General features: G+C 48.8%; 1 protein-coding gene across 8 annotated transcripts in view; it reads right to left on the reverse strand.

Moving 5' to 3' along the window:
- The window catches only part of AGAP1 (ArfGAP with GTPase domain, ankyrin repeat and PH domain 1), a 662,058-nt gene that overhangs the window by 166,817 nt on the left and 469,041 nt on the right, over nucleotides 1-26,200 (reverse strand). For 7 of the 8 annotated variants that reach the window (XM_017890291.1, XM_017890287.1, XM_017890285.1 and 4 more), the window contains one exon: nucleotides 7,023-7,184. The exons of the other annotated variant lie outside the window; for it this stretch is intronic. In XM_017890291.1, the coding sequence (XP_017745780.1) occupies nucleotides 7,023-7,184 (162 nt within the window). The remainder of the gene's footprint in view (nucleotides 1-7,022; nucleotides 7,185-26,200) is intronic. 8 annotated transcript variants of the gene reach the window in all.

A 26,200-nucleotide genomic window follows, 5' to 3' on the forward strand; every position in this document is an offset into this window, starting at 1 on the left:
TCAGATGCACTAACCAGTGGTTCACCAATAAGGAAGTTTAATTAAGAAGTCCTTATTGTATCAAAAAGTACTGTTGATTATGCAGTTTTTATGGAGCTGATTGTGGAGACTTCTTGTTCCCTTTCCAGGGTAGCTGCCAATGGTAAACAAGGAGCAGACACGGGAGGTGCCGGTGGAACGCTGATGGAGATGAAAAGGAGAAAACCCCATGGAGGAATGACATTAACACTCGTGCTACTGGATCTCCCCTCCAGCTTCCTCCAAATAACACAGAATTCAATGTGAAAGCCCCTGTAGACCGGATATAAACCTGGAAGGTAACAGTTTCCGGGCCCTGACACCTTGCCAGTCATGTGCTCACCATCACGTGCATACTAATTGCACCCCAGGAGTGAGAACAGATGAGAACCTTGTGCTAATAAGACTCTTACAACCTTGTTATATTCTAAATAACAAAACAAACACACTGTCCTCCCAATCAGGGCATGCGAAATCCCCAAACTACCCAGCAATGGCTCAAGCTGCATGACAGTCCATCTAACTGGATGGTTACAGATTAACTGAGAGCTTCCACGCACCCACATATTGCTTTTCTGTAATAATGAATATGCAAGAAAAAAACAACAACACCGTACGCTACGCATGCACGATTCTTTAATTTCTCTCCAAAGTGCCTTCCAAAACATCAACTAATTAATATATAAAAAAAAAAGTCCTAAGGTAAAAGGTAACTGATCAAGAATAGCAACATCTGTTTCTTAGCATCTAAGTAAAAACAAAACTCCATTTTGTGACTAATGAAATCACCACCACTGGTGTTTAAAGTTGTAAACAGGCAACATTTAATGAAAAAGTAATGCTTTCTGCAGTTTTATTAAATAAGACAACCATTATGTGCTCAATCTGCACAATAAAAATTAAGCTCTACAACAGGTTAGCCTTCCCTAACTTTTACAACTCAGTGCGTTTTTGTGCTTCTTCTGAATTCCCATGCCTTTCTCGAATATTCTGCCTGACATCCTCGTTATAGTTTCTTGCATGTCTTATCTCCATAATCAGGCTCTAAACTCCTTGGAGAGAAAGAGGAACTGAGTTTCATTTCTCAACGTCTCCCATGGAGCCAAACACACAATGCTCTCCCTGTGGTGGTTGCTTCATATTTGATGAAAGAATAAAATGATCCACAATTTCAGGTTCTCCTTTGAAAGAGTGAAGGGAAACTAAGTCCTGGGTGACCTCTGCAACTCTGGAGTTAATGAAATTTGTCAACATTTCATTGCTCAGTGAGTGCAGCTGTGATGAGCAATTCATTTTCTACCATAACAGTGAGAGGCCCGTTTGTGACTTACCCTCTACAGGAGAATCTTTCAATATCCATCCAGGATCAACCACACAATGGTGCGATAAAGACCAGAATGAACAACCAAAGGAACAAGATGAGAAGGATAAAATAAATTCCCTTCTGAGACCTTCAGAACAAAGCGCTGTGAACCCAAGGGGGGGAAAACACCAGGATTTCTGCATACCCTCTCGTATAATAAGATTGGGTAAATCCAGCCCGGTCCTGCATTTTTAAAGAAAGATCTTTGCTACACAACTTCTAGATGTTATGAGACATATAAAAGTCAGTGTCTTTACGTGGAATCTGAGAAATATCAAGGAGGCTATTCAGTGTGCCCCACTCCCAGATTCAAAAGCAGCTCCACACACCTCAAAGACTTGCTTTTTGCCTGGTGGAAAGAGTTTGAGGCAGAGAATCAAGAGACAGTTCTGTCACCTACCAGCAATCTGACCCTGGACAAGAAAGCCACTTAACCTCTCTCTACTTCAGCCTTTTCACTGGGGAAACAGGGAAATTAGCACTTGATGCAAACTTGCATGAATGTTATAAAACTAACGAGAACCACCAGGTTCGGGGCCACAGAATGGGACTGCAGAGACCGTTCATTTTAGCAATGACAGCCTCACTACTGGGCCTGAGATAAGAAGATGCCCAGAAAGTATTGTAATTCAAAGACAGTGCCAAGAGGTGACAAGCCATTAAAGATCTGGAAAATCCCAGATCTTTTCCAGGTGCTTTTCCCTGGAAACATACCCTTAAACTCGGACCTGGTCGGGAATCCAGGGCCGTGGTGCAATCACCTTCCAGAGCCTGGGTTCCTCTACCGTGGTCCAACCCATGCAGACCTCATGCAGAGTCAGGGTCACTCCCTCTCAGGTGGCCCTGGTTCACAGAGCTTTTCCTAGAGCTTTTAATATCAGAACCAAAATACATCTCCTTGAGGCTTCCACCCATCAGGTCCCATGGTTACCACCTGGGCCATCCAGGAGTCAGGATGCCCTTCACTCGGCAGACCTTCCACCAGCTGGTCACAGTCACCATGCCTCATGGCCCTCGTCCTCGTCACCACCCTTTTCTCCAGTCACTACACGCTCCCTCCACGCATGGGCTTCAGGCCCCGTCATCATCCTGCCCAGTCACATCCACCGGTCTACAATGACCCGGCAGCATAGCAGCCCGTCTGTGATGTAAGAGCCTAGTGGCGGGCTCCGTCATCCACACATCTCCTGGTAACCCTCAGGACCCAAAATATACACAACAAGATAAGGGATTCTCCAGTCACAGTCCCTGCTTCTGCAACTTTCTAGATTCATCCAATTCATGTTAAATTGTAAACCTAAGAAAATAAAGGCTCTCCTTAGGCTGGGGTCTGACACCCTCTGCCATCTGGTGCAGAACAAAGTGGCCGTTCTTCAGCAAAAAGAGCACAGCAAGGACCCGTACAGGGAGAAACTCAATGGCAGGAACAGCCCTATTTCCACCGGTCACCCTGACAGCCCCGTGCAGATACAGTGTGTCTGGGTTTGCAGCAGCAGATACTGATGATTCCTACCATCAACCTTTACTTTCTGAATGAGCGCGCCACAGAGGTTAGAAACAGCCAGAGTGAGAACCTCTGCGCTTGGCTGGGAGTCTAGGAAGACCTTCTGGCAGGGTCCTTGTCGCGCACAGCTGGGGAAGGGTGCTGAGGTCTGTTCAGGAAGGCGCGAGGGCTCCCTGGGCCAGGCTAAAGCCAGACCCTGGGGGATGATGGATGGGAGCACACACCCCTGCCCTCTAGAGGCTTCGTTTCCTGTGCTTGCGGACCACCAGCAGAGTGGCATGGCACAGGCTACAGGGGCTTGCAGGAGGTGCTGTGAAAGACGAACACTCTGCGGCTTCCGTTGGTTTTGTCTTGGTCCTGGGAGCCAACTGTGTGAACTGGCATCCTGGGCTCTCAGGCCTTTTGGCTTCTGGTTGGATTTGGTCAAGGAGGGGCCACTGGAGACCAGTGGGAGGGAGAAGAGTGAGGTCACCCTCACCCTCCCGGTCACCACAGCTGGATGTGTCTCTCCCGAAGGCCACAGATCCTAGCTGGAAGCTTTCCCGGATAGTTGCCCTCTCTTTGCCCCATTATACCCCAGGTTCTACACCAAACCCACCGCTCTCCCCGCACCTCTGCAGACAGTCCCAGGAAGACTGTCCTCAGCGAGCCAGCTTGCAGCCCCATCCCATTCCAGATTCATCAGCTGACCTCAATGGATTCTACTGACCAATGGATTCAAAGGACCCTGAAGAATTTGCTGACTTCAATGGAATTTTATTTTTCTTATACTCTAAAGAGATTTGAACCTAGTTATTTGTTCCAATAGGGTATGTTAAAAACCATAAAATTCAACTACTTTACACACATCTTCTATACAATTTTTTATATCTGTAATTCCAACTTTTCAGCACTTGGCCAGGTGACAGAGAACAAACTAGTAGTAACCAGTCACAGAGCCTTGCAGGAAAGAGGAGCAGAAATGGTTTCTTATAATTAAACAGTATTCTTAAAATATAAAATACAGGCCAGGTGTGGTGACTCATGCCTGTAATCCCAGCACTTTGGGAGGCTGAGGTGGGAGGATTGCTAGAGCCCAGGAGTTCAAGACCAGCCTGGGCAAAAGAGTGAAACTCTGTTTCTACAAAAAAACAAAAAATTAGTCAGGTGTCATGGTGCCTGCCTGTGGTCCCAGCTACTTAGGAGGCTGAGGTGGGAGGATCACTTGAACCTGGGAGGTCGAGGCTGCAGTGAGCCATGATTGCACCACTGCACCCCAGCCTGGGTGACAGAGTGAGACTCTGTCTCAAAAAATACAATCAATCAATCAATAAATAAAATAAAACAAAACAGATATAACTAGCTTTAATTTCAAGAACAGAATGTTTAATTTGGGTGTTTTACACAATGTACTTTCAAGGAATTAACAGTAAATAAAACTATCAAAAACATCGTATATCATTGAATCTACAATGATAAGATATGTTCTGACTTTAGAGATGTTCCGATTTGGGGGGGAAAACGTGGCTCTGAAAAAATGAAATATAGACTGTTTCATAAAAGTGACTCATTTGTAGTCTGATAGGTAACTTTTCCCAGAGAAAAATGATACATTCTTTTTATAAATAACTTATGACTTATTTTCTATTGGAAAGATGTCATAGCCGCTGACATAGAGACCAGACTCTCCTAATTAGAGAGTGGGTGGATCCCTTGAAACCTCTGCCTTGGAATTCCAAACACACGCCACCCTCTTACACATCCATGTTTGAGACACTTGCTATTTTCTAATCTTGGAGTTTCCATGGTGCCTGAAATCTTTCTGCTGGTGTTACCACTTCAGCAGTAAGACCCTTTAAGGAAAGGGGTCCCCAGTTGCTGCTTGGACACAGCCCCTGTCTCAGCCTTGGTATCCACTATTGCCTGGCACCCACATACCATCCCACTCACTCAGCAAGTGGACTCGAAACATCAGGCGTCCAACATGGTCATGGTCACTTGTCAAACTTCCTTCAAACGCACCAGTACTGAAGGGAACACTGGGTAGTACCAGCTGCTCAATTAAATGTGCAGAAACGCTACTGATTTATGGTGGCCCCCCCCCCCATTAACTTATTTACACAGCAGTCAACACGTGGGTGGGATAATGAAAGTGTATCTAAGTGGCAACCGTCAGTTCCTACCAGGCTGTGCATTAAAAAAAACCACAGACCTCGACTGGAAACACACAACAAATGCAAAAAGGCGTGTACCTGTGAAAATGAGCACACGGCCTGACCCTAAAGGGAATCTAACCCCTGCCCCTGTATGTGCAGCCCGGGGGTGTGGAGGGCACAGGCTGCCCACCCTGGGGGAGGCTAACCTTCTTCCCAATCAGGGACGGGTGGTCACACGTGCTTGCCAGGGTGATTTTTGCCAAACGGTTGTCTGAAGGAGTCTTACCAACACAACGCGCTTGTGGCTGAATCCGTTTTCAGTGGGAAGGTCAGTGGCACCTGTGGCTGCTCTGACCCGTAACTATTACTTTCCACCATCGCTGACTAAATGGAATTATCCTCACTCACCACTACATGAGAAAAATCTTTTTTTCAAAGACAGAGCTCTGTCGCCCAGGCTGGAGTGCAGTGGCGTGGTCTCAGTTCACTGCAACCTCCACCTCCTGGGTTCAATCAACTCTCCCACCACAGCCTCCCAAGTAGCTGGGATGACAGGCGTGCGCCACCACACCCAGCTCATTTTTGTATTTTTAGTAGAGACAGAATTTCATCCTGTTGGCCAGGCTGGTCTCAAACTCCTGACGTCACGTGATCTTCCTGCCTTGGCCTCCCAAAATGCTGGGATTACAGGTGTAAGCCACCGTGCCTGGCCGAAAAATCAGTTTTTATTGCCTAAATATGTTAGCAGAAAGCTTATAGGAGGCAAAACGGGAAGAAATGTCATGAAGGAGAAAGGCTTCCAACCATTCTGCAGAGGCTGGTGGGCTACTCAGAGTTCTGAACCTCAGCTTTCTAATGATGAAAGAAATGATGCTCCCCGCCTCGGGCATTATGGAAACACACACCCCACGCTCTGCCCCTTCCCTGCTAACACGCGCACCTGGGGTTCACGCACTCCGCTCTGGATATGCGGAGGGGACGGGCCACCCCCTCAATGTGGCCACTGTCTGATAGCTCGCGGGTTTGAACCCTCAATCGAGCAGAGCATCTGGAAAAAGCATGGCAGCCACAGAGAAAGGACAGAAGCCATCAAGGTTGCCCCTGGGCACAAGACCCTTGCTGAAGACACGCTTTTACCACTGCCGTTCTCACAGGTAACCACACTCTCTTACCACTGCCGGGCTCACAGGCAACAATTCATGTTCTGACAACAAGGTTCTCAAATTTTAATTTTTCCTTTTAAGTACTCCTTTGTTACAACTGCACTAATTTTACCTCTCAGAATGTGGGGGGTATGTGTGTATGTATGTGTGTGTATGCGTGCACTCACGTGTCTCTACTTACATCTATGGAATTAAAAAAAAGGGAATTCACTTGCAGGAGCCACTTCAGGAAGCTCAGGTCCAGTCATCAGTGGCAATAAAAACTAAGGAAGGACTCAGGTGAAAGGAGACTCACAATGAGCGGTGACAACTGGAATATTAATAGAGCCCACATACCAGAAAGAGCTGACGGACATGAACAGAAGAGGTGTTTATCACAATACGTTGCTAAAAGCTGAAATCAAGGCAGGTGTCTGGTTAGTTAAGGGTCACCAATATCAGAGACGATTCCTAAACTAGAAGTAGGCACGGTCCCCAGTGGAGTCACGCAGCATGGCCCGCCTTGGCTGCAGAGGACACTCGCCCAGGCTGCCAGGGTGGGCGAGGCCTCAGAACCGGATCAGGCCTGTGGCTGGGAGAACAGCACTCCTACTAGCTACCAGGGACAGTGGCCAAGAGTGAGAGCGGATTTGGTTGAGAAACATGAGAATCAGACAGTGATGAAAAGGTCCCAAAGGCCCTCAGCCCTCTAGTGCCACCTTGCAAACAGAAAGCACATTCGGTGACCAGCATTACTGTGCATTTGTGGTGCTAAGGGTGTCTAATTTCACACATTTGAAGAATAACAAACGAATCTTCCGAAGTGGAGACTCTCTCCCTGGGCACTCTGGAGCCCTTACCTTCAGCAGTGCCGGACAGGCCATCGGCTTTGAAGTTGCTAGTGCTTTTCTTCCTTCGGTGCTTCTTTCTGTTGGCGTGAGGGGAGGGGGGCGGGTCGAGCTTGGGGCTGGTGGTGCTGGAGATACTGGGGCTGGAGCATACGGAGTCACCCAGCCCCGTGTCTGCCGTTGGACCGGAAAAGGCAAAAAAAAAAAAAACGCAGAGAGTGAGCACTTACAAAGTAGAGTATGCAGAAACAGCACAGCCACGCTCCTCCCACATCACACGGGGTCCTGCAAGTAACATCCCATCACTGCATTGCTGGGTTGGAGGCCCAGAGCCTCTGGTATGAGATGGGCTCGGTCCCCCTTGCTCTACTGTGCCACCCGCTATTTAAAAACAAGCATTTATTTTTCTATCACCAGCATGCTATGGATAAGTTCTCCTTCTCTCCTCTGCATGACTGGAGCTCTGCAAAAGGAAAGGGGTGAGTTTATGCTTTTTAGTAGTCTTTCTCTTCTTAAAATTACCTTGATATATTAGAAATGAAAACGATGCATTTAAGAATACATTTGGAAATATCATCTGAAATGGGTTTGACTCCTGTGGGTGCACAGGATAAGGGATTCCTGATCCTTTCTTCTGGCCTCAATATTACAGATGAGTGTAACTTCATCTTGTTTTATTATCAGTGAAAAATTCTATGCTATTTTTTTCTCTCTCTCACCAATGTCCAGTGACAGTGTTTGGAAGTCGATATAGCAGGCCTGCCAATTTTTGATTCACTGAAGCCACTTAGAAAAGTTTCAAAACCAGTGCACACGTGATTATTCACTGTAAGTGAAACTCTCAATGTATTATGTCCATTTGTATCTTTATCAAAGAGAAGGCCAAAGTGGTACTAAATAACCAGAACGCACATATAATTCAACCAGGGTGGAAAAGTACACTGAACATGCGCAGGAAAAACAGGTGGTGCGTGCCTCTGAAATCTTGAAAAGTTTTCATTTTACGATTCAGCATCTTTAAGTCCAAAGTCAGTGTTCTGTGCAGCACACTGCACCCATTCAGCTGATTTTTTGAGCACTGACCGTGAGCCAGCAGCTTTTCGAGATGCTGGGAGCCACCACTGATTGAGGAGAAACAGATAAAACATTCCTGCCCCCAATGGGAACCCTCTAAAGTGGAGTGGCAGCGACATGGCAGCCGGGCTAGAACCTAGAGTCCATCAGAAGCTGGTAAGAGTTATGGGAAAGACAGAATAGGAACATGGGGCATCGAGGCTAGGAGGTTTGGGAGAGGTGGCAGTGATGGGGGGTGTCATTTAAAATAGGGTAGCTGGGGCAGGTCTCGCTGAGCAGGGGACACTGAGTTAAGACTTAAAAATGGCAGAGGAGTGAGAAGGTAATGAGGGCAGAGAAACAGCCAGAGCCTGGCTCTAAGGAGGGATCCTGGTGTGTTCCAGAAACGGAGAGGGGGCCGGAGTGGCGGCGGCCGGTGTGGGTGGGGGAGGCCTGTGGAAGGTGGCACTGGAGAGGAGGGGGGCTTGTGGGCCACCGTGAAGACCCTCGCCTGTGCTCTGGGGGAAATGGGGAGCCACTGCAGGGTTCTGAGCAGAACAGTGACATGATTTCAAATATAAAGATAATGGAAATCAAAATGAATTGAAAATATGTTTATTTTGCGAAGTTCTAGGAATTTTTATCGTATGTTGAGAAATGCAAAAACATTCAATTTAAGGTATCTGAGAAATACATATGGTCCCAAGAGCACCCCGACGCACGTTCCTGGCCGCCCTAAGGCAGAGACCCCTCGCCCCTCTCTGCACGGTTGGAAACATCACCTGTTATTGCACACACCCTTTACACATGGAAGAAGAGGGCTGTGGGGAGCTCCTCCTGCGAAGCGGGTGAAGGGCCACCCCAGGGCTCCTGCAGGGCAGGCCAGGCAGCACTGGACACCGCGAGACCCCTGAGACTGTGTCCACCGTGTGCACTCCTTGTGGGTGGACACTCACTCACAAAAGGCGGAAGTTCCCTTCACCACTTTAAGGAGTTGCGAGAAATGTGGCAATTCGGTGTCTCAGCGACTTTCCCTCTACCAGGCCGGAAGTGCTTCCTACAGATGCACATCCTTAGATGCAGAGGCACATGGACAGGTCACCGTCCCCTGGCAGCAGGTGGGAGGTAACGTCAATGGCAGAAATCTGGCTGTCAGCTTCCTGGGACATCACTGTTGTGACTCCACCATCATGGCTCCTCTACTGGTCTTCTCGCATCTCCTCCGTTCCCAGAGAAACGAGTTCCCCTCTCCTCCATCCCTAGGGGAACGGGCTCTCCTCTCTCCATCCTCAGAGGAACAGGCTCCCTTCTCTCCATCCACAGAGGAATGGGCTCCCCTCTCCTCCATCCCCTGAGAAACGAGCTCCCCTCTCCTCTATCCCCAGCGGAATGGGCTCCCCTCTCCTCCATCCCTAGGGGAACAGGCTCCCCTCTCTCCATCCTCAGAGGAATGAGCTCCCCTCTCTCCAACCCCAGAAGAATGGGTCCCCCTCTCTCCATTCCTAGAGGAACGGGCTCCCCTCTCTCCATCCCTAGAGGAAGGGGCTCCCCTCTCCTCCATCCCTAGAGAAACGGGCTCCGCTCTCTCCATCCCTAGAGGAACGGGCTCCCTTCTCCTCCATCCCTAGAGGAACGGGCTCCCCTCTCTCCATCCCTAGAGGAATGGGCTCCCCTCTCCTCCATCCCTAGAGGAACAGGCTCCCCTCTCTCCATCCCTAGAGGAACAGGCTCCCCTCTCTCCATCCCTAGAGGAATGGGCTCCCCTCTCTCCATCCCTAGAGGAACGGGCTCCCCTCTCTCGCTAAATGAACCTTCCTAGCTTGTCCTGGTTCCATCTTTCATCCTCAGGTGTCTTGGCCAGGTCACTTCCACTCATTCCTCCCTCTCCATCGCTTCATTCCTGTCCTTAGAGGTCCCAAGATCTTTCATACCTGCTTCCCTACACCTTTCCTTAACCCCATTATTCCTTAACCCTTGAAGCCATAGTCTCAACAGCAAATACTCATCTGAGGTCACTACCCATCAGGGGTTATTGCAAGCTCCACCTTCAGCAATGCGTTCAGGGCTCTAAGCAATCTGCTGAGGCACGTGGTGTCCCTACCACCTCCACTTTACAGATTAGAAAACCAAGGCACAGGGGGAGGTTAAGTAACTTGCTGAAGTCACAGAGCTCGGTCAGGTCTGCTCAAAACTGCTGCAGACCTCTCCAGACAAGGTTCCTATCCAGATAGAGGGTTTAAATTCATTGCGTTTCTTCCTGACTCCTTGAAGTCTGGCTTCCCTCACCACTGCTTCAAAATGGCACACTGTTTCACTGTGCCTTCCTTCGCCCCCTTAAGCCTTCCGTTCCCTTATCATGCTAACTGTGCCCACCCAAGATGCCATGTTTTCCTGCCTCTCCTCCCTACGTCCGCACGGGCATTCTCCATGTGCATGACACCAACACTGGTTCCAGGCTTGGCTCTACCTGAACCTCCCCTCCCGGCAGCCGGCTCCCAAGAAACACGACTCACTCTGACCTTTGCATTCCGGGCAGCTTTCTCTGCTATCACCTTGCGCTTCACCCTTGAAACCTGACACTTGCCCACCACTTCTGCCCAACTCCTGCTTTCCACGGTGGACATCTGGTAAACCTCCTTGGTCAGCTGGACCCAAGGTGCAGCCAGCAGTCCTGAGACCCCCTGAGCCTGCACTATGGCTGTTTGGTTGCGGTGGGACTGCAGAGGTGGGAGCGGGCAGGTTTAAACAAGACACGTCCCTTGCCTTGAGCAGCCTGGGACCCCAAGCTCAATCTGTTTTCACAAAGCCGCTCCCTGGCTGCCTGCTCTCCGTTTAAGCACCATTCACCCCTGGTCCAGTTCTTACCTCACCCCCAAGCCTGGACCGTGTAGCCAGCTCCACGAGGTCCCTCTCCTCCCAGACTTTTTAAGCTGTCCCACGATTTTACAATACTAATATTTCTAAAGTAGTGGTTCTTATATGTATTTCTGAAATACTAGATTCCACTGAATATCAGATAAAAGTTATAGATACCCCGGAAAAAAGGGCAAGACTAATTCATTTTTGTGTATGATTTAACACTGTTCAGAAGTCTCGTGACGTTCGGGGGTAGGACATCCAGAGACCACCAAGATCATGACCTGGTTCTAAAGCAACCCTTCCCTGTGTTATTTATTCAGTGCTCAAACCAGGCAGTGAATCCTTTTGCTCATTTTAAATATTTTCTGCCCAGGATTCCCAAGTCTTCACCCCCTTACCCCATCCTCTCTATTCAGTGTTAGGAGCCCACTCTGCCAGGCCTGGTGCCAGGCCATGGGCAACAATGGTCACTGTGACTGTCTTTGTCCTCAGAGAGCTCAACCCTAGTCCTGCAGGCAGATAAGCAGAACAGGCAAACGCAACTTTCCTGCTGCTGGGGGCCGCTATTAAGTAACATTATATTAAAATCATATTATTATTTTACTCTGTCCCTTGGGTGGCCTCTCATTTCGACAGGCCATGTTCATCCCCAACTGTGTGTCCTTCCTTCTGTCACTCTGTGTTTAACACCCTCTCCCAAACTAACATTTCTCATCTCTAAACTCCTATGGAGCCCACAGTTAGGACCTTTTGCACGCGGCTGCCAGTCGCTTATCTCAACCTAACTAGCACGCCTATGCCCATGCCCAAGGCAACCACTGGTGCTTGCCTCCCCCGTGACCTGTGCAATGCGGAGCCCACAGCAGGTGCGTTATACCATAAACTGTCCTCCATTATCCAGTGGTTGTTTTTATGAGTGTATACCACTATTTCTAAGACACTCAGAACATATACATTAGGTATGTCGTCCACACGACAGGCTTCCACACAGGCATGGTGGGTGGGTCCACTGCTAGGCTCTCTATTCCAGGCCACCACTCTTTATGTCTCTCTCCGTGTTCTAAGCTTATGCGTTGTTACTCTTCACAATTGTCTTAGTTACGCTTGGCCGTTCTGACCATATACTCCCATCCATCCATCCACGTCAATGAAAAAGACGGTGGACATGGTGGAGTCAAGATAGAGCTTCCCACCTTCAGATGCACCATCCACTCCTGGGAGATTCTGAGAGTGACCACTGAGCCCAGATAAATCATACTGTCTTTGTGCTCAGCTCACATACCTTTCAACTTGCCTATGAGGAAACCAAGGAACAATCTTGTCAAATACTCTGCTGAGAGTTACATGGGTACCCAACTCACACATATTTTTGACAACTTAAAAACAACAAAGGGACATCTATTTGATGTCTATCCATTCTCTTTAATAAACTATCCCTGTTCAAATACATGCTTCCTTTTCCATGTGCACACAAAGCACCCCTTTAACCATCAAATTCAGAATCCCACCTGGATGTGACCTGACTCACTGGCACCTAGCTCAGAATTCATGTTTCTGCAAATCAAAATGGCACGTCTGTTACTAGGCCCTTCCCACTTCCAGCTGTAGAAAACTTTTTGCAAAATAGTTGACAGGGACAGGGCCCTCTCATTTCCAAGCTTTCTCCATATCTTGGAACATTTATAATTCAGGGAGAAATCCCGGACTTACCTGGAGGAAGCAGCTAAGTGGTAGTCTTGGGGAGGAGACAGCACTCGGAAATACCACCACCCACCTTCCCCTAAGAGACCATCACAGCCAACCCACCAACATTTCCTCCACATCCGCATTTTCCTTTTGCGTCCTTCCATACCAGCGCTTCCAGCCCCATGGGACTCTCGATTCCCACAGATCCACTGGTTCTCCAGGAGCCCCCACCCAGGACCTCTGGCAATGGATGGAGACGTTTCTGGGTATCAAACTGGGTGGGGTGGAGGTGCTAGAGGCATCAGGTGGTAGAAGCCAGAGGTGCTGAAAAATGCCCTACAATGCACAGGACAGCCCCCGTCACAAAGAACAGTCTAAAATACCTAAAATATCAATAGCGAGAAACCCCACAGAATTTAACCAGAACTTCTAGTCTTCAATCTCTCGAAGGCTCCTCATTTGGAATTTTGATCTGTCTGCATCTCAACCTCCTGGGTGTCCTTTCCAGCACCCTGGCCTCTGCACCACTCCACCCTCATGAAGCTCTTCTGCCCTGGACCTCAGCCGCCCTCTCTCATGGTCTCACCCAGGCTTGCTACCAGCAAGAACCACAGTTTCTGGGGTCTATAACTGCCACGCCCACCCCTGCCTCCCCAGCTCACTAGGCCTTCACTCCCATGGCTGCTCTATGCCCTGAGTTCCACGCCATCTGACGTCCAACCTGCTCACATCCCACTGTTGTCCTTATACAGCCGGGTGGCATCCCACACTACTTGAAACTCACCCTTGTAAGTTTCCCTTCTCCCAACCACCTCTCCTGAGCAGGAAGCCCCAACTTCACTGACTTCCAACCCTCCACGTGCTTGGCACCATCACGGGCCAGGGCTGGGAGAGGGTGGTGCTGTGCACACCAGCCACCTCTGCGTGATCAATGTACCCCTCCATGGTCTCTGGCCTGCCTTTCAATCCTACCTCACTTCTGTAGTAACTCACTTCCCACTCTCCAGGGGGCTATTTCACAGCCTCTCCTCCAGCTTCAAACACCCCACGCCCCACACCATTCCTGTGATGACCTCACTTTTCACTTCACTGAAAAACACAAAATGAAAAACCAAAAGCATCCATCAGAAGAGGGCACCCTCCACCCCGCCCTGCCCCAGCCTGTCCCAGCAGTCTCCATGGGCATGGGGCCCCTCCCCTGGGAACTGGATGCTCCCCCAGCACCCGGCACTAAACATGAGCCGTCATCTCACTTTTTTTTTTTTTTGAGATGGAGTCTTGCTCTGTCGCCAGGCTGGAGTGCAGTGGCGTGATCTCGGCTCACTGCCACCTCTGCCTCCCGAGTTCAAGCGATTCTCCTGCACCACGCCCAGCTAATTTTTGTATTTTCAGTGAAGAACGGTGCTTCATCATGTTGGCCAGGATGGTCTCGATTTCTTGACCTCGTGATCCACCAGCTTCGACCTCCCAAAGTGTTGGGATTACAGGCGTGAGCCACCGCATCCAGCCCCGTCATCTCACATTTTTAATGCAACTCTCCCTTGGCCCCACACCTCCACCCTGGACATTTGACTCCCACCCTTCTTTAAAGTACAACTCCCCAGGGCCTGTCCCTCTGCACTGCTGTCCACAGGTGGCCTCACTCCAGTCCCGCTCACATCCCACCAACCACTGGGGTCAGCAGCACCCTGCAGGTGCTGCATCAGTGGACAAGGCTCAAAGCAGTCACACCAGTCTCGGCAGCATCCACACAGCTCATCCCTGCCACCTTAGATGGGGAACTGTGTCCAGGGGTTCTGCTAGGCAGGCAGAAGGGATACCAGGAAGTTTTAGACTCCAGAAGCCAAAGGAAGAAGCCCTAAGAGAGGCCTTCCCCAAGCTGGCCACTGGCACATCCAGCCCCTCCCAGCCCCCTGTGCTCAGTGGCTCTCTCCACATGGAGACACAACATGTTCCATGAGGGTTTCTTTGTTTACAGAACATCTTCCCTGCGAGTGCTCCAGCTTCAGGAAGGTGGGCCTTCGCTCATCCTCTTCGCCAGCACACATCCTTCCTGAAGCATATTCAGGATGAGTAATGGGGTTCCATATGTATTTGTTTTATGAAAGAACTGACCTCTGTGTGAGAGGCACTTGCACAGGTGGATGGAACGGACCACTTTCTGGTGTTATCACACAGCAGTGTATCAATTTCGCGACTTATAGTTTTAAAACTAGCCACAAGCACGCTTTTGTGCCAAAGCACTGTCCTGTGAGTTTCCAACCATTTGGAATCTAGTTTTAGGCAATCGACTGAGCCCATGAGTGAAGTCTATTGACATGGAGAAAGCATCTCCCTGTTGAGTGTCCCCATGCACCAAGCATGCCCTAGGAGCTGGCTGCTCTCAGAGAATAAAGGGCAAGACCCCTGTCTCCACCGGGCTGATTTTTAAGGAGTGAAGAGAATGCCTATCAGATTTCTTGCTTGATGCCTTCCATAAAAGATGATTTTTCCTGGGCCCTGCTACTTGAACAAAGAAGGAAAAGGGGAATTACATCTCCCGCAAGCACACCGACGGCAGGGGCCACAGGTGCAGGGAGAAGTGAGGTATGTAAGAGTCCGCACGCACCCCTGCACTGGGCCGAGCATACCCAGGCTACCTCCAGCCGCCCCAGAGAATGGGACCAACAGGGAGATGAAGGTGTCATTGCACCAGGAGAAAGCCCAGGAGAGGGCTGGGGAGAAAGAGCAGAAAAATGCGAGCCTTGCTCTGGCCACTGCAGAGAGAGGGAGGCAAGCTTTTCAGAGGACACAGGGTTGTCATGGAATAAAAACGACGGTGATCTCAAGAATGGAAACAAAAAGCAAGGCCAGCATTCATGAGCTCCTCGCAATCGTCCTCAGGAGGCTATGACTCGAGTAACTGACGTGTGCAAAGCACCCGAGATCCCGGAAGCAGCACCAGCCCACGCTCCCATCTGCCGCTCACAGGGCCGAAGTCCTCCAAGGTGGGTCCGCAAGCACCCTCCCCGCCCCCATTTGGAGGCATGGAGTTGAGGCAGTGAGTGACTTTCCAGGCCATGCTGCAGGCAGGGCGTGGCGCATCTCTGCCCACTGTGTTCTCCTGCCACGGCAATGCTCCAACACTCTATGACCCAGGCCCTGGACATTTTACTCCAACTTTCTTGCTGGAAGGAGACAACCAGTGGCACCTGACCACTCAGAGGTGGGGTGTCTATGGCGGCCCAAGAGGGAGGCACTCAAGCCCTTAGAAAAGTCACGGTGCTCTGGGCTGGGGCGAGCGGGAGCAGGTTCGGCAGGAGTGGACAGGCAGCCTGCGGGGAAAGCCGCACAGCTTTGACAGGAGGGAGCTCTGGTGCCAGTTCCAGATGCCTGCCCGTGGGAGGGCCCAGCTGCAGCAGCAGGGGCACCGGCTGCACGAGGGAGTAGCCACCATGGTGCTGAGAAGGCGATGGCAGCGGTGAAATGGGATGTGAACTGAGGGGGCCGTGGCAGGAGACAGAAGTCGAGCAGGAAGTGTGACCTGGGACTCAAGACCAGTGAAGACCAACCAGAGAGGACCTGCCTGGAGGCCAGGCCCTGCCTGACCTCTCCTGGGCTGGGTGTTCTCATGGTAAGAATGACCAGGTTCCTGTCCACCGGGCGCTGGGCTCTGCCACGGGAATATGAATGCCCCTGGCTTCTAGGTCTTGAGAGCTCCCTTTCAAGGAGTTGTTTAACATTCCCCTGGTTTAAAATATGAGCAATCACAACGCACTAGGCTTCCACGCTGTGCTTTTCCATTCCGACTACTCCTCTCGCCTGACAAGGTATTCCTCAAATTGAAGAGGCCCCGAAAGCCCCGCCTGAGACACTGTAAATGAGCTCCAGCCGGCCCACGGAGCGCCATCAGCTCCTCCTGGCTGCATACAAAGAACGCATTTTATTTTGTATCAATTACCGGGCGCCAGGACAGACGACTACTGTCGATGGTGTTAAGTACGGGAGGGGAGAAACGAGCAAAAAGCCATGCCAAATTAAAAAAGAGAGCGCCTCATTACTCCACATCTCAAGTGGCTTTGACGGAGGGACGCGGGGTCCCGAGCCACGTGGCGCTGAACCAGGATGGGCCGGCACCATCCTGCACATTCAATGTCAGCCATTAGTTCTTCCCAATCGGGCATCCATGTTCAACGCACACCCCCAAAAATATATAATACGAGCAATAATGATCACAATCTGCAGTCTCTCCGAGCTTCGGAACGTGAAGTATGAGTCAAAGAAGCAGTTTCACTTTTCACTCGGAGAGCTGACAAGCATGACTACAGGGGGAATAAAATAACATTCCGTCCGCATAAATATCAAGCAGCCTGCTTGAGACTGATGGGCCAGGAATGTATTCTTAGCTATCATTCCGGCAGACAGGCCCAAGGACACTCATAACTTATTTTACAATCATTTAGTTTCAGCTCAAGTGGAAAACGTGACAACTTATCTCTGCTGACAAGATGCCATATCGAACCTTACAATTAACTCTCCTCCGATTATCTGCCCAGCCGATCATTAGCCGGGCAATTTTTGATGAACCGTTGCAGGGAGCTCGCCTTGGTGAGGGTCCTCGCCAGGTGTGCTGATAGGTTTTTGATATCCCGGGTGATATTCGAGAGAGGAGGCTCCGTGCTTGTGATTCTCATGTCCCTCCCGCTTCCGAGGGTCTCTAAGCGTGTCCGCTGGGGGAGGTGCTGGGCGTAGGCGTACTTGATCTCTGCAAGCCTCCCTGCCGCAAGGACTCCCGCCGTTACTGCTGCCCTTAGCAGGGCCTTAATCCCCGCCCGGGTCAGATCTTCCCTGACCCTGGAGCCTGGATTTCAGGGAGTGCTGGGCCCTCCAGAGACACCTCCAACCACTCTTCCACAGGGGGCTCAGTTTGATGAGGGGCACACCAAGAATTTGCTAGAAGGAGCCAACACTCACTCTGGGGGAGCTTCAGTGGTTCCCGAAGAGTTGGCTGTTAATTTTCTATATGTTGATTAAAGATACAAAATGCCTTAAAACATGTTCATAAGAAGCATGCATCTATACAGGAAAAAAAGGAAAAGAAAGAAGAAAAGAGAGAGGAAAACGCTGAGCACATGTGTATCGGCCCCCCCGCCCCTGCTGGCTTCCACCCATACCTTAATTTACCTGTTTGGCAGTGTCAGGTACATGACTGAAAATCCTTTTTTGTTTGGTATTAAAAGAATTTAAAATTATCAAAGACAGGCCCGTTTGTAGGTGTCAGGAGGGGAAATCAGTTGAGGGCTGAAGCCCCCTATGAACTCAAGATGAAGTCGTTGTAGGAACTCGTAAATTAAAACGCACTTCCTTTGACACACGGCCAACGATAGAAAGCTAATTTGGATCTTTAATAAGGGCTCTGTTCTTTCTGAAGCTTACAGAGATGTGCAGGCCGGTAAATAAAGAACAGGCCACCTTTGCCATCCAAGGAAATCACAACATCCTGGGTCTCTGTTAAAAGGTGAGTGTGAAGTGAGGTTCAAAACCTCACCCCTTCGCACAGTCCTTTTGACGGGAGCTTTCAGCGGGAGGAGGCCGACTTGAATTCCCCATCTCTGAAGAGGTTTCAGAGACTGGTATTGTCTCTTCCCTTTGCCGCTCACACAGAGGTACACAATGTCAGAGGGCAGCGGGGACACGGCAGGGGGCCCAGGAAGATGACAGGTGTTGGCGAAAGGAAAAGGCGACACAGTGTTAGGCTGAGTTATAAAAACGGGGAGGAAAGGAATACAATAGGAGGAGCCAGAACCAAGAGAACACACGGGAGAGAAGAATCGCCCACTCGGGCCATTTCCAATTACGCCCAGAGATCTCTCTAAATTAAGCCGAGTCAGTAGGAATTTAGGAAATTGGATCTTCCATTGAGATGAGGACCTTGATGACTGAAATATGTTTATAAAGCTTTACAAAGAAAAAAAGCACATGTTCTGACCACCGATTTGGGTACAGAGTTTCTTTCTGGAGACGATGAAAATGTTCTGAGATTGACTGTGGTGATGGTTGCACGTATCTGTGAGATACTAAAAACTACTGCATTGCACCCATTAAATGCGGGCGGGAAGTGTGTTACGTGATTTTTACCTGAATAAAGCTGTTTAAAAAACAAGAAAAAAATGGGAGGGGTTGTTGTGTTAAATGCTACAAAGCAATTAAATACGGGAGATTTTAAAAAGTCCACTGTATGGTCCAGTGAGATGGGGGGGCAGATGGGGGAGAAGGTGGGCCGGGTTCCCCCAGAAACGGAAGCTAAAGGCCATCATGAGACTTGGGCCACGAGCTGAGTCTGGATGTGGCTGTCTGGTCTCCAGCCACCTGCCAGGATCTGGCTCTACACAGCGGACCCATGGGAGGCCCTAGTCTTGGTTGCTCATAGGGCCCCACACTGAAGGGGTGTCCCCAGCCTCCTCCTTCCCACAGGCGGGACAGCCCTGGGCTTCTCAAGCTTCTCTGTTCTCGCCTCCCAGGTCATACTCCTCTGCTCTTTCCTCTGGTTCCTGTCGCTTTCTTTGCATCCCATCCGTTTCCTGGTATCTCTCGTTTCTTGTCCACTACAACAGTTTTTTTTTTTTTTCCATGCTGGAGGGCCAGCTGGCGCCGACCGGCATCATCCAATTTGAAGGGATGACAGAAGGAACACAGAGTGGCCAAGTGAGGCAGAAAGTCTGGGGAAGCCACGGGGAGTGTGCCAGGAAGGAGCATGCTTGGGAATGCACATCAGGATTTTATAGTTAAGGCTCAAAAATCAAATTGTTCTCTAGCTGATTTTTAGCTGAATGCAAGCAGCACAAAGTTTAAATTAATACGGTGAACTCCAATAAATGGGAAGGCACGATGCGCAGTGCTGTTAGGTGGAAATGAAATCATTTCAAGAGATTCCTGCTTCTCCCCAGCCTCTTCACTTTTTACGTAATCAGCCACTACCATTTCTCAAGTTGGGTGCTCAGATCTGTTAAATTGAAAAGAGATTCTGTTTCACATGTGAGGGTGAGCAGGCTGGGGAAGACTCTGAGGGTGTCTTGCAGAAAACTCAATTAAATCAGGAAGGTAATTAGATGTAGGAGCCCTCTTTGATCACATAAATTTCTCATCTTTAGAAATTTAGCTGTTTCTAAGAAAAGTCACATGTAGTCAAAAGACCCACTGCTGCACAGGAAAGCGTCCTGTCTGAGCAGGGAAGGTGGGCTCCTTAGACCAGTACAGTGAGGGGCTTTGTCCAGGGTCCTGAATGCACCTGGCCACTTCACTCTGCTCAAGGTACAGCAATACACCAAACTCAGGCCGCTGCCTTGAAATACATCCCTGCTCTTATCTACTGACATAATGTGGTTTGAAAAAGTGTGTTGGTCTCCTTAGCTATCGGAAAACCTGACATGCAGAAGCCCAGACTTAAAAAGGAGTCAATCTGGTTGTGAGATATCATCCCATGGGTTGAGCGTTAAATGTCATAAGATAAGTAATAGGGTTCTTTTCTTCTTTAACATCATAAAGAGCAGAATATGCTTTGGTTTGCTTAGTCAGTTCCCTGCTGCTTAGATGGATTCCAAATTTTTGACCATAAATCAGTACTTCTGTGTGTTTTCAGTAATGAGAATTATGACTTTGGGGGCAGTTTTCGAGATACAGGCTCAGGAACACGAGCATTCGTGGGGCTCTGGATATATGCTGCTGAGCCGAAGTTCTGGGCTGCTCCCATCAATGGTGTATGGGGATGTCAAAGCTGTGTGTCGCTGGAGCTGACACGTCTGTTACACTTCAGCTCCCACCCTGCCCACCTGCTGATGGAGAGGTCCCCGTTCCTCAGGACAGCCCACACCCAGGGTACAAGGAGGAGGCAGATGGAGGTCAGGGAGAAAACTTTATGGTGCTCCATGAACTGGAACCGCACAGACTCAAAGTCAGCTCCAGCCCCAGCCTAGCCACCCGGCCATGTGACCCTGGGCATGTCATTTCTTTTAGCCTCAATTTCTTCACACAGGAAATGAACAAAATAGCACCCCTGAACCTCTACCCTCAAACAGCCTCACCCTACTTTTGCTCTCTTCTCCATCTTGGTCAACTAAGATGGCCAAGAGCTAGTTAAAGACCCTCCATGTCAAACCAAGGGGAGGCAGTGCCATGTGGCCCATCTACCATGTGCTTGGTGTGGGGCTGGACAATGTCCAGACACATGGAGGGACAGACAGACTCACGCCCCAGTCAGGCTGTCTCCTAGGAGCTGTGATAATAGCAGTAAAGAAACAAAGCTCCTGCTCTAAAAAGCTTAGGTGCCAGCAAGGGGAGAGAGTTAATAAGCATATATATGTGTGCGTATCGATCATGAGGAGGGATGACAAGTGCTGTGGACAAAACTGAAGGACTCGCAATGGGGTGGCAGGTGGAGGCGGGGTATGGAGGCTGCTGGTGTGCTGGGCCCCCCTTGTTCCTAAAGAAAGTGCAAACATGGCTGTGAAGGGCCTCCGGCTTTTCCAGAGAATCATCACTCACACAGTTAAATTTAACGCAGGACCTCAACACAGACCCGTAACATATGAGATGCACGTCACTTCTGGAAAAGATGAGGCATTGTAAGGAGAAAGTCAGAGACCGATGAGACAGGATGTTGGGAAATACAGTTTTAGACCTGCCACAGTGAAAGCTGCACAGACCACCGTGCCTGTGAGCCGTGCTGGGAGGGCTGAAGCCTGCCCTTCAGTGGCACAGGAGGCAGCCTCACTTCCCAGCTCCCTCGGACACTGCACCCCTTTCATGGCCTTTAGTGTGCTATGATTGCTTCTGTGGATGTCTCCTTTATGTGGCTGTGTCCCTCTGATTTTTTTTTTTTTTTTTTGAGGTGGAGTTTCACTCTTACCGCAAAGGCTAGAGTGCCATGGCGTGACCTTGACTCACAGCAACCTCCGCCTCCCGGGTTCAAGCGATTCTCCTGCCTCAGCCTCCCAAGTAGCTGGGATTACAGGCATGTGCCACCACGCCTGGCTAATTTTGTATTTTTAGTAGAGAATAGAGGAAACAGGGTTTCTCCATATTGGTCAGGCTAGTCTCGAACTCCCGACCTCAGGTAATCCGCCTGCCTCAGCCTCCCAAAGTGCTGGGATTACAGGCACGAGCCACTGTGCCCGGCCTGAGTTTTAAAAGCACATTTTCTTTTTCAGACAATGTCTCACTGTCACCAGGCTGGAGTGCAGTGGCATGATCATAGCTCACTGCAGCCTTGAACTCCTGGGCTCCAGCGATCCTCCTGCCTCAGCCTCCCAAGAAGCTGGGACCACAGGTGTGCCCCACCATGCTCTGATGATTTCTTTGTAGAGAGAGGGTCTCACTATACCTCCCAGGCTAGTCTCAGACTCCTAGCTTGAGTGATCCTTCTGCTTTGGGCTCCCAAAGCACTGAGATTACAGGCGTGGAAAAAATTTTCTTTATGGATGCTCAGTGGCCAGTAAGCACCATGCACAAAATAGGTGCTCCATAATCAAGTCCGTCAAGACAAGGAGGTGCCAAGTAAGACCACTGCAGCACAAGAACACACAAAATTTGAGTAATGTCTTTGAAATGCTGGAGGGAAAAAAATGCAGTATACTTCTAATTATCTATTTAAGGCTTAGGAGTGTTGAATATTATTTAAATACCAGCTAAGAAACCTGTATGAAATATCCTTCAGTTTGAACATTTTGGAGAATAAAAAATTAACATAATGATAAATTACACCTTCTTTCCCCTTGGCCATCACATGTAACCTTTTGTTATGTTAGAAGGCAACCATGGGAACCATCAGGGTACTTTTTTGGGGGTTAAATCAAATACTAATTTGCACCAATATGCAAAATTCATTCCCCCTTATCTGTCCTCATAGAAATATTTTGTAAACACCTAAAATATTTGAAAAACTTCTTGTTCCAGGTGATTTCGTGACTCTCTCCTAAACTGTAGACAGGAGGTTTCATTATGAAAAGGGGTCCTTGGGGCTCCCAAGCCTTTAGTGGAGGTGGGTGGCACGTCCCAGTCAGCGAGGACGGTGATAGCATCGTGGTGTCAGGTGCCTCGTACGGAAGGCCCAGTCACTTGAAAGAGAGGCCGTACGGGTCCTTCCGCCACACCTGGCTCTAACAATTGCCCCAGTCAACAGGCTGGAGGTCATAGAGCAATACTCTGGCTCTTGGAGCCACCCAGCCCACAGGGCAGCTTTGAGGGCTTGGGTTCCACTGGTAATTTATCCACAGTGACCCTGAACAGAAGGCCGTTGGGGCTGAGCTGAAGGAGGCGATGCAACTGCTCAGGACCACCAGGATGGTGAGGCTCAGCACCGGAGGGACACGATCTTGACAGCACACTTGAGTGCTGTGTGCGGGAAACTCCAGATATTTACAGATTTGACCAACAACTACCCAGGGCCACTTGGGGGAGGCGCTGTTTAAGGCCCTGGGAAATAGCAGCGAAACAAAACAGAGTATTTCCAGTTAAAAAAAAAACAACAAACAGGTGAAACTTACAGTGCAAACACTTCACACTAATCCAATCCTAATTCTATATTGACACAGACTGACTCGAAGACACAGGGGCACTCAAAATATATCTGTGTACACTTGCATCATGAGCTGCCTGGGGCATCTCTCTGGTACCTGGATAACCATTTAAGAATATAAACATTTTTGATAAAAATACAGGAAAAAAGTCCCCATATTTAAATTTGAGGATTTGGCTGATGAATTTTTTTTTTTAAAGCTATGTTATGACTTCTTTGACAGCCACTGAAAAGAAAATATTTTTCTCTCCTGCTGTTTTAGGATTTTGCCAATGACTAATGACGGTGCTACATATTTTATGTAGATTCCAAGGCTGGGGTTCACCTCTAACTTCTTCTGCTTGAAAACTAGATATTATCAGCCCATTCATGTCTCTGACAAGAGGCAGGTGAGCTCTGCTCAGCACATTCATGTCAATAAGGAAGTTGAAACATGAGGTCAGCTGTGCACTGAATATTGGAATCAATCTGGTGTGGTGTTAATGAGAAGATGAGGCTTATGACCTTTCACTGCCGACTACACTATTAAACAACTGTGTTTAAAAATAATTGACCAGGTCACAAATACATAGCAGGCAGGATGACAGAAGCTTCCCCAAACCAGATGGTAAATGAGTAGATCAGGGTGGACCATTTGTTTCCAACAAAAACCTGTAGCTCAGACTTCCTCTTGCAAAGGAACCTGACAGTTTCCTGCATTTATGAAGCTCTAAGTTTGGCTGGTGTAAAAACTGCCTGTGTGTGATGGGACTGGGAGACTGGCGTGCTGTGACTCACCTGCCGCCCAAGGCTCCAGTCATCCGGGATAGGAGGAAATGTTTATTTTATATCAACAGACAACGAGCGATTCCCGAGAATGAATTGGTGAGAAACAAAGGCTGTAGCAAAGGGCAGTGACACGAGCCGCCTTCACCAGGATGACATTCATTCTGTCTTTCCTGGGAGAACCTCCATTTACACGTGTTTCTCAGTGCAATTATTAATATGTGGTCACGGCAATCTTAAACCAACCCTGCAATCATTCCAAAAATAATGAGAAGAACAAAGTTCAGAGGAAATCTAATAATTCTGACTAAGCTTTGGGCAAGTAAGAGGTTTGAAAACCTGCTACACGTTTTTTAGTTCTACGCTACTCTCTCTCTTGATGACCGACAGCATTGTCCATAGTCGTACCTAGGGCTGGTAAACGCTGGGAAAGTTTGTAACATGAAAGATAATTTGAATGCGCTGTGGACATCGATCGAGTATATACTTGGGGTAACTATCTCCACTAACACCTCCACTCATGAGCATCTTCATCCACAACTGCAGCTCAAAGTCAGAAGTATCTTCTAAAGCACAGCCTTTTAAAAAAACAGTTCCATCACAGTGGCCAAATGTGTCTTCTTTAGTCTGTATTTTCCACAAAATTAGAAATCATTCAGAGTGCACACTCTGGAATTAATGATATTTAAAAACTAGAATTAAATTTACTTCCAACAAAAAACTATGAATAATTCACCATTACTATTAGATACTACTAGAACATTCTTTTTTTAAAACAGAACTGAGTTTGTTTGCACCAACAAAGTTGTATCATATTATTTCCACTAGTATCTTAGAATTTGGGCTCTGTCCTAGCCAAAAAAAAAAAAAAAAAAAAAAAGGCGCCTGGAGATCCTGAGTTACATTTGCTGTGAGTTTAAAGCATTTCCTTTATCAAACTAAAATTTTGTTAACATAGTTCAGTCAGATACTGTGGTTGATCTTTAGGGAAAATTGCTTTAAAATAAACTGAAAGGTAAGATTGTGCTCCAAAATGTAGTAACTGACATTTTTCTCTTTTCCTTTAAGCAAAACCCTGACCTCCTGTGGCTGCTGGAAGGGTCAGTGTTGGATGTGGTGAGAATTAGAATCCTGGCCGGCTGGCTATTCAGCAGACAAAGCTCCGGCCATTCTTCCCTACAGCGGCCTTTCATCCCCCCACCTCTCAGCCAGAATCAGGGTCCCTCCCTTCCTTCCCAGCGCTGCCAGCCCCCAATCCTCAGGAGTACATCCCTTTTCTCCTCCCGCAATTCCTGCAGGTTCCCACCAGCCATAATTTTCTCTTGCATGCACTCCTGGCATTTGCTCCTGCCCACACACCCTGTGATGTCCTATGGCATGGCCATGGCCAGGTCTGGCTGGCTGGCTCCTGATATTCTTTGGAATTCTGTAGCTCACCAGCCCAAGTCCCTGTGCTGGGCTGGGGAAACCTGGAGTCACCACTGGGAGAGAAGACTTTCCCGGGGCACTCTGGGCATGAGACTGGCGGGAGTTTCTTACTTCAAATTTGTGCAGGCTCACTGGGGCCATAACCCAGGCTAGACTTTCACACTCACCCCACTTTCTGTGCTCTCTAACTCCAGCATGGACCTTCACCCATCCCGACTGGCTTTTCCCAGCAAACACCTCACTCTCTGTGCCCAAGCGTCTCCCAGCGACCCTCCAGGGAGCTGCTGCATCGCTACTTTTAGTGTCTTCCCAGATTTCCCAGCTCTGGCTACAGAAAAAGAAGAAACAGGTGTAGTTTCTTCCATGAAATTCAGGTTAGTTTTCTAGTTCTACATCCAGGATACTTTTGCCTAGGCGAGGGAGTCCATTTTTCCTGGCAGAACTTTCCATTCTGCATGAGCTGTGACTCTGGCCTTTGATACTGTGGTCAGAGATGAGCACAGCATCCACATGCTGGGGGGTGCGGCGTGGCTGGGGAAGCTCAGCCCCAGGGGTGTTTATGCAGCTGGAGCAACTTGTGTTTTGCTTGTATTTTATGAGGCTAAGTGGAAAATGTAAAGATTTTAACTGATATTAGTGAAAAGAACATGGCGCTTATAAGCTTACTATGCAAAAGAGGCACAAAAATTGAACTTGCTAGGCATGCTCCAAGCGTCAAATCGACACGGCCTTAGGTGCTCGAGGGATTTAAGCAGACCTGTTCAGTTGTGAAGAAAGAGACTAAGATGATGATGTAGAGACATGGTGCAGAAGAACAAGCTGAGAAGCAGCATAATCAGGAATTTCA

This window comes from Rhinopithecus bieti, unplaced genomic scaffold (assembly GCF_001698545.2).
Source record: "Rhinopithecus bieti isolate Rb0 unplaced genomic scaffold, ASM169854v2 scaffold_19482, whole genome shotgun sequence".
Classification (NCBI taxonomy): domain Eukaryota; kingdom Metazoa; phylum Chordata; class Mammalia; order Primates; family Cercopithecidae; genus Rhinopithecus; species Rhinopithecus bieti.